This window comes from Oncorhynchus keta, chromosome 28 (assembly GCF_023373465.1).
Source record: "Oncorhynchus keta strain PuntledgeMale-10-30-2019 chromosome 28, Oket_V2, whole genome shotgun sequence".
Taxonomy (NCBI): Eukaryota; Metazoa; Chordata; class Actinopteri; order Salmoniformes; family Salmonidae; genus Oncorhynchus; species Oncorhynchus keta.
In genome coordinates, this window is record NC_068448.1 from 68,699,221 (window position 1) to 68,711,890 (window position 12,670).

A 12,670-nucleotide genomic window follows, 5' to 3' on the forward strand; every position below is an offset into this window, starting at 1 on the left:
CATGCAGGCTGCAATGAAAACAACTGTTACCTACAAGTCATCTGTTCTGTCACCAACTGAAACCGGTTTTTCACCACTCCCCCTGTCCTTCCTTATCTATGCATTTTTCTTCCAAGCACATGCTGGAGCCAGCCAGGCCAACATCTTAGTTTGACAACTCGAATTACTGTAATTCATACACGTTCTTTAAACACAAAGTAAATTTATAGAACACAAAAAAATACAAAAAAATGAATAAAAAAATAAACGGTTAAATAGGCTCTATAGATGGAAAAAAAAACCTGGCAGACAGTTCACAGCCAATTGAATAAGTGCAGCATGTACTTGTCATCCCCCAAACAACCAACAGGTGTATAGTCAAACACAGTGTAATTATAGTTTGTAGGCCAGCGTTAAATGGCCTGGTTCTTTCAAGTGCAAACATGGTGACCCATATGCGTCGAGTGTTATCAACTTGTTCGACTCTTTTGCAGATATACGCTCGCGCGCGGCTCAGACCCGTCTGGAACTTGTTTTACAGAATGTGCGATGCTGAGGCCACCTCACACACGATGGAATCCACCCTTTTGTTGTTGTCGAAGTGGGGATGGTTGTTCCTTAGCAACGGGGTTGAAGCCTTGGTTACGTTCAATAAATAAGATCACACTCATTTTGCTGTGTTTTGTGAAAGCAGAAAGGCACACTCAGAATCGGTCATTTATTGGGATCTCTATGGGCACGCTGCCACTTTTGTCAACTGAAATACGCGTGTCCGCGCGCACACAAACTACTTTTTTGACCGCAATGTAGGCTACAGTCTCTTGAAAGTCAAAGTGATGAAAATGAGTGTCTTTTTAAAATTCATATTTGAGTGTTTCAATGGAAGATCATAACGTTTGCGCAACCTAGATGTATAACATTTTTATTTTTTGTTGTTGCATGCAAGCACTTGATAACAAAGAGTGATATATCACCCTAGGGGAGAGCCAACATGTTTGTGAATCAGGCAAGCATGCCCAGCAACTTGAAACTAAATGTGCTAATTGCTTGTCAATAGTTTGATTTGAATTTGAAAGAAAACAATTGATTGGATTAGTGGTGTAATGTAAATACTATTCATCTCAGGCTCATGAGGCTGATACTGTGAGTAGTTCCTTCAGATAAGTGAATGGCACTGCAGGTGTGTGTGTGTGTTTGTGTGTGTGTGTTAAACACTCAGGTCAGCATATTTTTTTATAAACCTAAATTGATGCACACTATGTGTAACTTAAACATTTTAGCCTAAAATCGAACAGCTCCTCAATGACCATCTTTCTTTTACTTAGCCTTGTGAAATATCTTAGGTATCTTCTGTGATTTTAGATATGCAAATACGCTCTCAGTCCCAAAATCAGATGTTTGCTAGATGTTTTAAGACCTCAAAAGTAGTCTACTGAGATGAGTCCACTTCCCATGCCATAGTGTAGATCTAGCTATATGCCTTATAGGAAATATAAGCACCATCTAATTTCCTTATTTTATTTGGTGTCCATCTTTTTCATTCAATTGTGTTTATTCGGCACATGTGGACGCAAAGCCTAGAGAGTTTAGCTTTACTAGAATTTCTTGTGATCAATATTCAGATCAAATTGCAAAGTGTCCCTGAGAATAATGTGATGTCAACAAATGACAGCCCATGTAGCATCCTTATTAACGTTCCTAAAGCGTCACTTTTTGTTTGGCAATTATGGAGGAGAGTTGGGGTGCAAATATGCTGGTGTGACCAAACATGTTGATGATTGTCACACACTTCTAATCAAATTAAGTTTAGGTTGGATCTAATCAACTGAAGGAAGTCACAATGACTAATCTCTCTTTGGGCTAGGCCTATCGTCTTAGCCTGGTCCCAGATCTGTTTGTGCTCTTTCCAACTCCATTGCTGTCCTTATCAAGTCATACCCACCAAAATATCACATTTACTCTTCAGTGCATTTGTCCTTAATGAAAGTAGTTTGTCTAGACTAATTTAGATATAATAATTACACAAAATGCTCGAAAAGTTGGAAATACTGGAAATACTAGCAATGTAGCCAAATATCTGACTCCATCTCAATGTGGCCCAGACAGTGTGAATCAGGGCTGCGTAGGCTCCTACCAGCTGAGTTGCATAGAGGGGAGGGAAATGCTTCTCGGCCAGTGGTTGATGAGCATAGGCGCGGGGAGGGGTCTGTATCCAGAGATGAGGGCTTGGAGGAATGTGGGAGTACGCAGGCACCAGTTGAAACTAAATGGAACTATTGAAACTAGTTAAATACTGGTTGCTTGTGAATCCATCACTGCGTCCTGTATCTACTTAAACATAATTTAATAATCACACCCATTTTTAAATGATAGGTGTGTAAATGTAGATCAACAACCAAGTTCTAGAACTTTAAAGGGCTTGAGTTTCCTCCGCGTGCACTTCCTCTCTCAGAGTTTTATGTTGAGGGTACCACGCAGTCATTGGTACCACGCCGCTCGATAAAACGTTTTGCTCTTTTGAGACCCCTCCTGTAGAGATGCTTACTGGCTCAAGTCTAGTGGCAGCAGCCTCAGTAACACGTCCCCTTGGAGACTAGCAGGAGCAACACGTGATGCTTCTTACTTATCAGGTTTAGGGGAGAGGAGAGAGCAGCGCTTTGGGGACGGCCAGAGAGGAAAGCGAAATAAGTGTTTTCCTCTCGTCTCTCAACTCTTTCTTCCTCTTTAGGAATTTGGAAGAAAGAGAGGGGAACAAAGTTGTCTAACTTTGCACATCCTCAGTAACGCCATTTTGATTCCTCTCCGGAACAACTTTGCAGCTTCTTTTTTTTTCTTAGCCCATCATCACCATTCACCATCATCAGTATGTCTCGGCGCAAGCAGCCCAACCCCAACAAAGTCGAACGTAAGTACCTAGCTCCTCGGCGTATTCACTTAAGTCTGCCTTATTTGTCTGGTTTAGTCGATATGCGATGGTAATTGAGTGTTTGGCGAAGTTTACTGTTGTTGTGACATAAAGTTGTTAAAGTTCGAAAGGAGATGTGGATAGGATAGTTTTCGCAACTCCCATTTGCTTCCTACTTTCGCTAAGGACCTGATGCTCATCATGAGCGGTGGAATGTCTCTTCCTTATATTATTATTTGTAACCAGCGAAGTTTAGTTAGCTACTCATTCCCTCTTTATATCAACATTAATTGTTGGAGTTCTGACCCCCCCCCCCCTCGGTAAAGTGTTTTTAATGATGGGGGTTCGAGGAGGTTCAAAGTCTGCTAGCTAACTAGCCGCCTGTTGCTGCACTCGAGCATCCATATCTTCAGTGCACTTTGATCGAAGCCTAGCTACAGCTTAGTGGCCATGTGTCGGTATAGCTAGCTACATTTTGACCTTGCAGAGACGTTTACGAAACTTATTTGTTTTTCAACAGTAGTCTGTCTGTCTGTATGTTAAAATCTTACAATTAAATGATTCGACACGATTCCATCTTTAATTGTTTATTAAATAAACCGAAGCAGTTCTTCCTACTCATCATGAAGCGTGATATCCTACTAGTCTATAGTTTTCCTCATTCATCATTACGAGAATAAACACCTCTATCAGTATTTCTCACTTCTTTTTTTTACATTCTTTAATTATTATAATCGACTTTATGAAAATTAATTTATTTCGCATCATCTACAACGAGAATGATGCAAAATGCATGGTTGATGTATACAGTGTTTATTTGGGATCATTCATGGGTATTTTTTTAATTTGTATCTCTTTTAGACGCTCAAAAGTGATGAATTGATGCGTTTCACTTGGGAAACTGCAACGTAGCGCGACCTGGTTAGATAATGGTTGCTAGGCATTTTTTCCCCTTCTTTTTGCCTTCGTCCCTTGGTCTCGTTGACTGCTGTGCGCATAGAACAGCATTGGGTAAAAGTGTAACTTTGTGTCTACATTGTTGTTTTGTTTACACTATGTTGTCTGGCGATGGGGAGATGATCTGTTGATATTTGCACTGTCGACTATTTTGTCGGTGGTTGAAAATAGAAGCAACACGGTTTTGGAGCTTGCTGGTCGATGTTCCTCTTCTCTCGAGCTCTCTGACCACTTGGAAGGAGACAGGGAGGAGAGTGCCGATCCGGATGAGCAGTTCGCATTCCATTACGAAATTCTACACTGTAGACGAGTAGGCCTACGGCGACAGTCGGATCAAACGCAGTCATTTCGCTGTAGGGAAATTCTCCATCCAATTCAGTACTCTCGAACAAAGATGTTAGGTGAATTTGAGATGAAGAAATAGGGTACTGAAAGGTTAAATGTGCGGTGAAACTAACGACTCAAACCAAGGCATGACCGGAAGATGATGATGTGGGGGTGGGGTAAGCATGTATTGAGGGGGGCTTAATATAGGAAAGAGACATAACATTTGTTTTAAAAAAAGTTGTTTTTCTGTGGTACAGAAAGATGATGATGAGCCTGTCCTGGTTTAGGCCCTGCAGTCACAGTAAAGTGCATATTAAATAGTAGACTGGATAAGAGGAAGATGCTCTTGCACTGCCAAGAAGACAGTTGAGTTTTTTTGGAATAATAATGTAATCATCCCTCAAATGATCACGCTCTGTTTGGAGGACATTATATAAATGATGTGGTTGAATAAATAAATGATGAACCGTTTAATTTGACCAGCTATTTTCTATTGAATTCTGAGCCTAGAGATAGTTGATCAACGTGGAACCACACTTAAGTAGAGGATGTCCCCTTTGTATGTCCTCAGCTCTCCACCCTCCACAAAGTCTCCAAATCCACTGCATTATTGGTACTCATGACTCTAGTGTGTTGACAAAATAGACTCGCTATGGGTCTCCGTTTATACAAGGAAGTCACTTTGAACAGTTTTCAATTCTTGATGTGGGATGCTCTGAGTGCAAAAATTATGTTTCATTTAATATGATGTGGACCAGTTGTAGCCTAGTTATACACCTCGGAAGTCTAAATGGATATTTCTGGTTTAAGCTGTTGGTTGTACTTGGATCTTACTCCTAGTTAGAAATGGCTGCCATCTTGTGATGTTTCGTCTCTGCAATTCGATGTGATAGTTAAAACATATCCATGCCTATGTCTTTAATGTAATGATTTCTGTTTGTTTGTTTTGTCTTAGGCATAAATGGTTTTAATAATAAACAAATATGCTACTCAAGGGAATGATTAAGCCTTCAACTAAACATTTGATTATGTCCAGATGTGAAACGGGGCATTCTGTAGCATCACTAAAATGATAACACAAGTTTTTAGGAGTTTGGATGAACTAAAAGGAGAATCATTGGGCCAGACGAGGATGCTGAGGGAGGTAATTAAGAGCCTTCAACCCCCTTGGGTCCCTTATGCTCTCATTAGCCTGCCATTTAGCCTAATAAGACCCCATCCATCCTCTAAAGACACCGACTTAAACACAGTGTCCCCTGATGGCAAGCCGACAGGCAAGTCCCTTCAACAATGCAGAGCATTGGTATTAGGTCCTCACTGGCTCCCCTCGTCTTTATCGCCTCTAATTTAGCTGTTAACCGGTTGTTGTTCACTGAGGCTAAATCAATGGAATAGGAGGGGGGTGTATGGGTCGAACCACCCAGAACACTCTGAAGGTCTCGGGTCAAAATTAAAAAATGAAGACACTTCTTCTTCTTACCTCTCTTCCTGATGGAGATGGGTTGTGGTTTCCCCAAGGGTACAGATGGGCTGGCCCTTTGGCTCCCCTTTGGCCCCCAGGGCTATTTTTAACCCGCCTTTTTTAGATAAGATTAGGTTCCATCCCGCGGCCGGCAGGGCGTGGAGGGGACATAGGGACTCTACTTGTAGATGTAAGAGGAAAGAGGGAACATGAGGAAGATGGTTTCCAAAATGGAATCCAAGCTTAGGGTTCGGCCTCGCTGTGTCACCTCACCCCTCCTCCTCCCGAACCTTCCTTGCTTAGGACTTACAATCTCAAATGTATGTTACTGCTAAATGCTACATGGCAAATTGAAGTAATTCATAACATGTTTATTTGGTATTTTTCCTCTTTGATTATGCCGTTGTTACTAAGCATTGACTCCTAGTTTAAAACATGAGAATGCACACATTTAATTTAGGCTACACATGCTGTATTGCATCTTGTAATATGTGCGGCATACCCAACATTATTGATGTCTTGATGGAATGAGGCTCAAGGTACGTGTGGGTGCTTTAATGAGGATGCGGTAACACAGCCAAGTGAGATGGTGGAAATTTGAGAAGTGGACGGAACAGCTAAGTAGGACAGTGTCGGTGCTGACATTGTGTGCACGTAGGCTGCTTTAAACTGAGGTTTTCATTGGGACCGAGTAAGGGATGGAGTTCTTTTACAGGTGTGTGAATGTAAGCTGCAACTAACAAACACACATGGAGGGACCTTAACAGTAGACATTACAATATGTCCCTGGGGTGAGTCCATAGTTAGCCCCCTTTATCCTGGCTGTGGTCTAGGAACCAGTGTAAATAGTTAGTTAGCCTAGTTGTGAGGCTCAATGATATTTGTAGGCACAGTCACACATTTGTGGTAGAAGCCCCAAATCTAGATTAATACCACTGGCTTTTTATAGGCGACACTTGGCTGCACAGCCAATGTGCAAAGTAGGTCCTAATGTTTAGGGGCCTGTCTCTCAACGTACTATTGGATCACGTTGTTGGATTTGGGAAACAATTTGATTAATTGATTGCTGCCAGGACAACTCCTTCAACCAACTACGAGAAAATCCATGCCATCCGTCCTACATTGGTGAACATGATCTTGGTTGGATGAATGGATGTTTTATTTGTTATGGGAAATGAGTGACCTATTTTACCAGCATCGCTTGCCATAACAACCAAGTAGAACCTTTATTGTCCTATAGTTCTCCTCTTTCTCCTCGGCCCACAGAAGTGTGTTGTTAATATTGGCCAAGTCATCCATCTCACAGGGTGTGTTCAGGGTCTAACTGATAAGCTGCAGGGAGAGCGGGAACGCTGCACCAGGGTGATGTCGGCCCTGTCTCAGTACAGAGCCCTACGTGTCCTTTATCCCTCGGCACAGCTCTGAGTTGTCACTATACATGTTGTCCCCCCCACACACACACACACACCACCAACATACACCCTTCCCAGCCACACAGGCCACCACCAGCCTCCAGCACAGGCTGCAAATAAAGCAGGTATTTACCTCGGGTTCAAAGTCTAACTTGACGGCTGTGCCACTGATGTGAAAGAATGCCACAAGGGGGAGGGGAGAGGGAGAGAGAGGCTAGAAAATGGAGGCTGCAGCAGCACCTGGGGTGAGGAGGGGTGAAGCATGGGGGAGACAGGAAGTGAAACTGCCTCCTCTCCGAAGTGGTGGGGGAAGAGATGGAGGAAGTGGAACAACAATGGCTCCGCTCTCCAGAGTTGTCCCCTCCTCTCCTCAGTCAGCCTGTTTCCAAGCAACTCACTCCATCGTATGAAGGAGACATAAAGTTTGGTCTTGTTGTGTTTACAATACTTTATTTGAGTTGTAGTGGAGGTAGGGGAATCTTTATATGGTTCCATTATCCTCTGTTTACTCACAAAATATTCCTTCCATGGAGTGGATTGTCTTCCTAGCTGTGGTTTGAGTGTTACTTTTAGCCTCTAGCTGCCATCTGTAAACTGTGTTGGCTGTCTCGGAGAGGAAAGGGTTAATGCGAGAGGGAGAGGGGGAGAGAGAGAGAGAGCTGAATGGAGAGTGCGCAGTAAGAATGTCTCCCGCTCTTGCTCTCCCTCACCCTTTTCTTCCTCCTTGCTCTGTCTCTACTTCCCTCTCTTCCTTTTCTTCCTCCTTGCTCTGTCTCTACTTCCCTCTCTTCCTTTTCTTCCTCCTTGCTCTGTCTCTACTTCCCTCTCTCCCTTTTCTGCCTCCTTGCTCTGTCTCTACTTCCCTCTCTCCCTTTTCTTCCTCCTTGCTCTGTCTCTACTTCCCTCTCTCCCTTTTCTTCCTCCTTGCTCTGTCTACTTCCCTCTCTCCCTTTTCTTCCTCCTTGCTCTGTCTCTACTTCCCTCTCTCCCTTTTCTTCCTCCTTGCTCTGTCTCTACTTCCCTCTCTCCCTTTTCTGCCTCCTTGCTCTGTCTCTACATCTCTCTCTCACACTCTCTCGTCTAGCCCCACATCGCTCCCTCCCTCCCTCTTTCATGCTGACTAAACAGTTTTGTCAGCTGGCAGTTGCTCGCAGGCTGAGGATTTGAGATAGCTTCTGGAGGTTGGAGGGGGAGGGGGAGGGGGTGGTACTCACAGGCAGCACTTGTTGCTCACTGGAGCTAGACAGGGGAGGGAGGAGGGAGGGAGGAACAGAGGGAAAGGAAAAAGTGCATAAGGCAACAGCATGGTCCAACCAGTTTTGTGTGTGAGAGAGAGAGAGCTGGGAAGAGAAGAGAACATGAAAATATAACATACTTAGGTTATGTTGATTTTATCAACACCGCAAATAAAAGTTTTTGAACTTGTGGAGGTAAATATTCAGGAAAACTTTTTTAATGCCACCTAATATTGTGTTTTCAGAATGTAAATAGGTGTGTAGAGAAAAGTATTCAAATGGATGGACCTAGAATAAGTGACATCTGTTCAAACGTTGGTACTGATTGGTATGTCTGCAGGACTAGAAAGATGCCTGGACGGACACAGCCTAGTCCTACCACATAGTAGGTTGCCTCCTCCTTCGGTCGTCCTGCCCCGTTAGTCCCTACCTTGCCCCTGCCCCTGGCTAGGTACGGTGGATTTTCCACATCTGACGCTTTTGAGGGACACATTTGGAATTGTTTTTTCGAGAGAGGACTCTGTTAGATAGATAGTCTGTCTATCTCAGACGGCCTGTTAGCCACGCGGAGACAGTAAATATAGAAGGATGAGCTGTTCTAATGACACCCCACCTGAGTAGTGCATGCTGGGCAATGTTGCCAGTGATGTCAGAGGTGACTCTGCCAATGGGTGGCCGACATGCTAATAGCTTTCAGAGGCTTCATCCTGAATGTCGAGCCGAGCCATTTCCTGCAGTTTCATATTTTTCTACCATGTATTACTTTTAGCCAACACTTCCAAACCTCGAGTAGGCCTAAACTTTGTGTTATTCTGTATACCTTGGTTTCTGGTGTATAGGAGCTTTTTAGAATATAATTGCACAACAATAATCACATTTCCTTTGCATTTGAATTGTTAAACCCAACTCTACCATGGTAATCCCTATTAATCCGGCTAGGTTGGCCCCATGTAATGCCTCTTCAAAAGGGCATCCTTGGAAGAAACACTGAGCCACCACTTCCTTTTCCCATTCCCACAGTGTATATGATGTGGTCACCACCTTACACACACACACACTCTAGCCGTCCTCCCCCTCATCAGGTACCATTGTTTGTTCTACAAACACACAGGACACACCTCATCTCCATAGAGACCAGTGCACAGGCCCCCAGACCTGTTGTTTGTCGCTCCTCCTTGGCCACGAAAATACATACCCCCCCCACACACACACACACCATAGAAAGCATCCCTTAGCTAAGCTGCGTTAGAGGTGGGGGAGGTCCTAGTGTAGGAGGAGACAGGAGTGGGAGGGGGCTAGGGATTGGGGGCTCCACTCTACTGATAAGGTTCAATTAAGTCTCCCCCTCTCTCTTTCTCTCTCTCTCTCTGTCTGCATGACAACATAGGATACAATCCTTGGCCTTCCTGTTTGAAATGATTCAGCACCTTTAAGTACTTTTCAACTAGGCCTACATAAAACAACACATTATTTGTCTAAATGCCTTCTCATTCTTTATGTGAATAGTGCCCTATTTTTTTGTTTTGTTTGGAGGATGCCCAAAAGTTAAGTTGACTGTTACTTTTTTATTTAAAAAAAAACATTTTCAAGAGAGAAAAAAGTGTAACTTTCATTCTCACTGACTGGATGGACTCCTGTTTTGAGTTTCCATTTTTCTTTTGAAGTTCCCTCCTGTTTCTAGACATGCTAATACCATCAGCCGTGAGACGCAGACAAACCACTGATTTTACAAGATGGGTGTAATCTCTGTGACAATGGTTACACACGTAACACTGTGTCATGCTGTGGAGGTGCTAGGCTACCGTGGTCTGTGGTTTTGAGGCCAGTTGAATTCTCTCAGATGACCCCGCAGGTGAAGAAGCCGGATGTGGAGGTGCTAGGCTACCGTGGTCTGTGGTTTTGAGGCCAGTTGGATTCTCTCAGATGACCCCGCAGGTGAAGAAGCCGGATGTGGAGGTGCTAGGCTACCGTGGTCTGTGGTTTTGAGGCCAGTTGGATTCTCTCAGATGACCCCGCAGGTGAAGAAGCCGGATGTGGAGGTGCTAGGCTACCGTGGTCTGTGGTTTTGAGGCCAGTTGGATTCTCTCAGATGACCCCGCAGGTGAAGAAGCCGGATGTGGAGGTGCTAGGCTACCGTGGTCTGTGGTTTTGAGGCCAGTTGGATTCTCTCAGTTGCCAAATTCTCTAAAACGACTTTGGATGCGGCTTATGAAATGAACATTCAATTCTCTGGTAACAGCTCTGGCAGTCAGTTGCACGCTCCAAAACTTGAGACATCTGTGGCTTTTTATTGTCCGCAGCACAAGGTGCACCTGTGTAATGATCATGCTGTTTAATCTGCTTCTTGATATTCCACACCTGTCCGGTGGATGGATTATATTGATAAAGGAAAAATGCTCACTAACATGGATATAAAGACATTTGTGCACAAAATTAGCTAGAAATAAGCATTTTGTGTGTATGTAAAATTGTGGGAATCTTTTATTTCAGCTCATGATCCATGGGACCAACACTTTACCTGTTGCGTTTATGTTTTTGTTCAGTATAATTGCAAATAATTTGTAGACTGCAAATTGACCACAAGAAGCCCAAACAGATAAAATATTTCACTAAAATAAAATCTTTCAAACCTTGCTTACATTTGTATACGATCACGTGTTTCTCTATTGTGCGTGGGAATACTTAGGAACAGATGTCCAAAATTGAAATTACTTGGAGCTGTTTTCCTGTTCTTTTAAGTCTTTTATGTCCAACAATGAAAATTAAAAAACATACTCTGTATATAATTTCTGCTATGAAAACTTGGCGTTCAGTTGGGAACCCTGTTATAGCTCAACCCCTCCCTACCTGCTTCTCTCTTACATTACCGGTGAAAACACTCTCATGAAAAGAAAAATTCACTGATCAGATTAAATGTTTTGTTTAGAGCCAACTTTAAGATTGGACAATGGATAAAGTTTCCCACTGTTTCCAAAATACCTCCTATGTCCTGAGCAGAGATGGAGAGGAGGAGTGCAACGAGGGGGGCTGCTTAGTTGGGGGATGGAGAAGAGAGGGTGGTGCTTAGTTGGGGGATGGAGAAGAGAGGGAGAGGGTGGTGCTTAGTTGGGGGATGGAGAAGAGAGGGAGAGGGTGGGTGCTTAGTTGGGGGATGGAGAAGAGAGGGAGAGGGTGGTGCTTAGTTGGGGGATGGAGAAGAGAGGGAGAGGGTGGGTGCTTAGTTGGGGGATGGAGAAGAGAGCGAGAGGGTGGGTGCTTAGTTGGGGGATGGAGAAGAGAGGGAGAGGGTGGGTGCTTAGTTGGGGGATGGAGATGAGAGCGAGAGGGTGGGTGCTTAGTTGGGGGATGCAGAAGAGAGGGAGAGGGTGGTGCTTAGTTGGGGGATGGAGAAGAGAGATTGAGGGTGGGTGCTTAGTTGGGGGATGGAGAAGAGAGGGAGAGGGTGGGTGCTTAGTTGGGGGATGGGGAGGAGAGGGAGAGGGTGGTGCTTAGTTGGGGGATGGGGAGGAGAGGGGAGGTGTGTCCTCCCAGTTGAGCTGAAGTTAACACTACACTGTCATCCTTCCCCCACCTCCCATCTCCAACACCCGTAGCAATCCTCCTCTCCAGCTCCCCCTTGGGAGTCTAGTTGATGGGATAGACCAGGCTCTCTCTTGACAAGCCCCGGAGGCAGGGCACACAAAGACAGAAACACAGCCCTTTCTCTGGGTTGAAACCTGGCCTTTTCTCCCCCTACCCCCCACAACAGGAGCAGCTCCCAAACAATGGAGGGACCTACCTTAAACCCTGCCCAAACAACACCGGTGATGCATACAGGCTGCACAGCCGCCACCCATCTCACAGCAGGCGTACACACTCACGCAACAACACAGGACCACCTCTGCCCCACAGTTAACCCTTTCAACCACCCAGGGGAATGTTTTCTCTCTCCCAAAAATAACACGTCAATGATAAACTTTTTAGTTCCCCCCCTTGAGCAAAAGTTAGTTTTAATTTCGGTGAAAATATTCTGTTGGTCGAAGTTTTACCAGCAAAGTTATTTGTTACACCCTTTATCATCCTCCCCCTTCCCCCCACCACTCTCCTGAGCTGTGCTCTTCCCAGCATCCTCGCTGTGGCGCAAGTTCGTGGCGCCTCCTTCAAAGGGGCATTATCATCATTATCATTAACCAGACAGTCACTCTGGTTAAAGGTCGCCCACCCCCCCCATCCCCCACCCCCCAGGTAAACCAGTGGAAAGAATTATAAACCCCATGCAAGGAGAACAGTAAACATCTTTCCCAGCTCTAGCAGGCATTGGTAAGCAGGTGAAAACCAGGTTACGGCTCCCCTTCGAAAGAGCAGCAGCATCAGGACAAAAGAGAAGACTTTGACCCCTTTATGTAACCACTTG

General features: G+C 44.4%; 1 protein-coding gene across 3 annotated transcripts in view; it reads left to right on the forward strand.

Moving 5' to 3' along the window:
• Positions 1–2,353: 2,353 nt before the first annotated feature.
• LOC118371121 (ras-responsive element-binding protein 1-like) overlaps positions 2,354–12,670 on the forward strand; it is a 79,400-nt gene continuing 69,083 nt past the window's right edge. Inside the window, exon 1 of one of the 3 annotated variants that reach the window (XM_052483740.1) lies at positions 2,354–2,884. In XM_052483740.1, the coding sequence (XP_052339700.1) occupies positions 2,845–2,884 (40 nt within the window). In that variant the 5' untranslated portion in view covers positions 2,354–2,844. The remainder of the gene's footprint in view (positions 2,885–12,670) is intronic. The other 2 variants (XM_052483742.1, XM_052483741.1) reach the window with 2 other exon arrangements.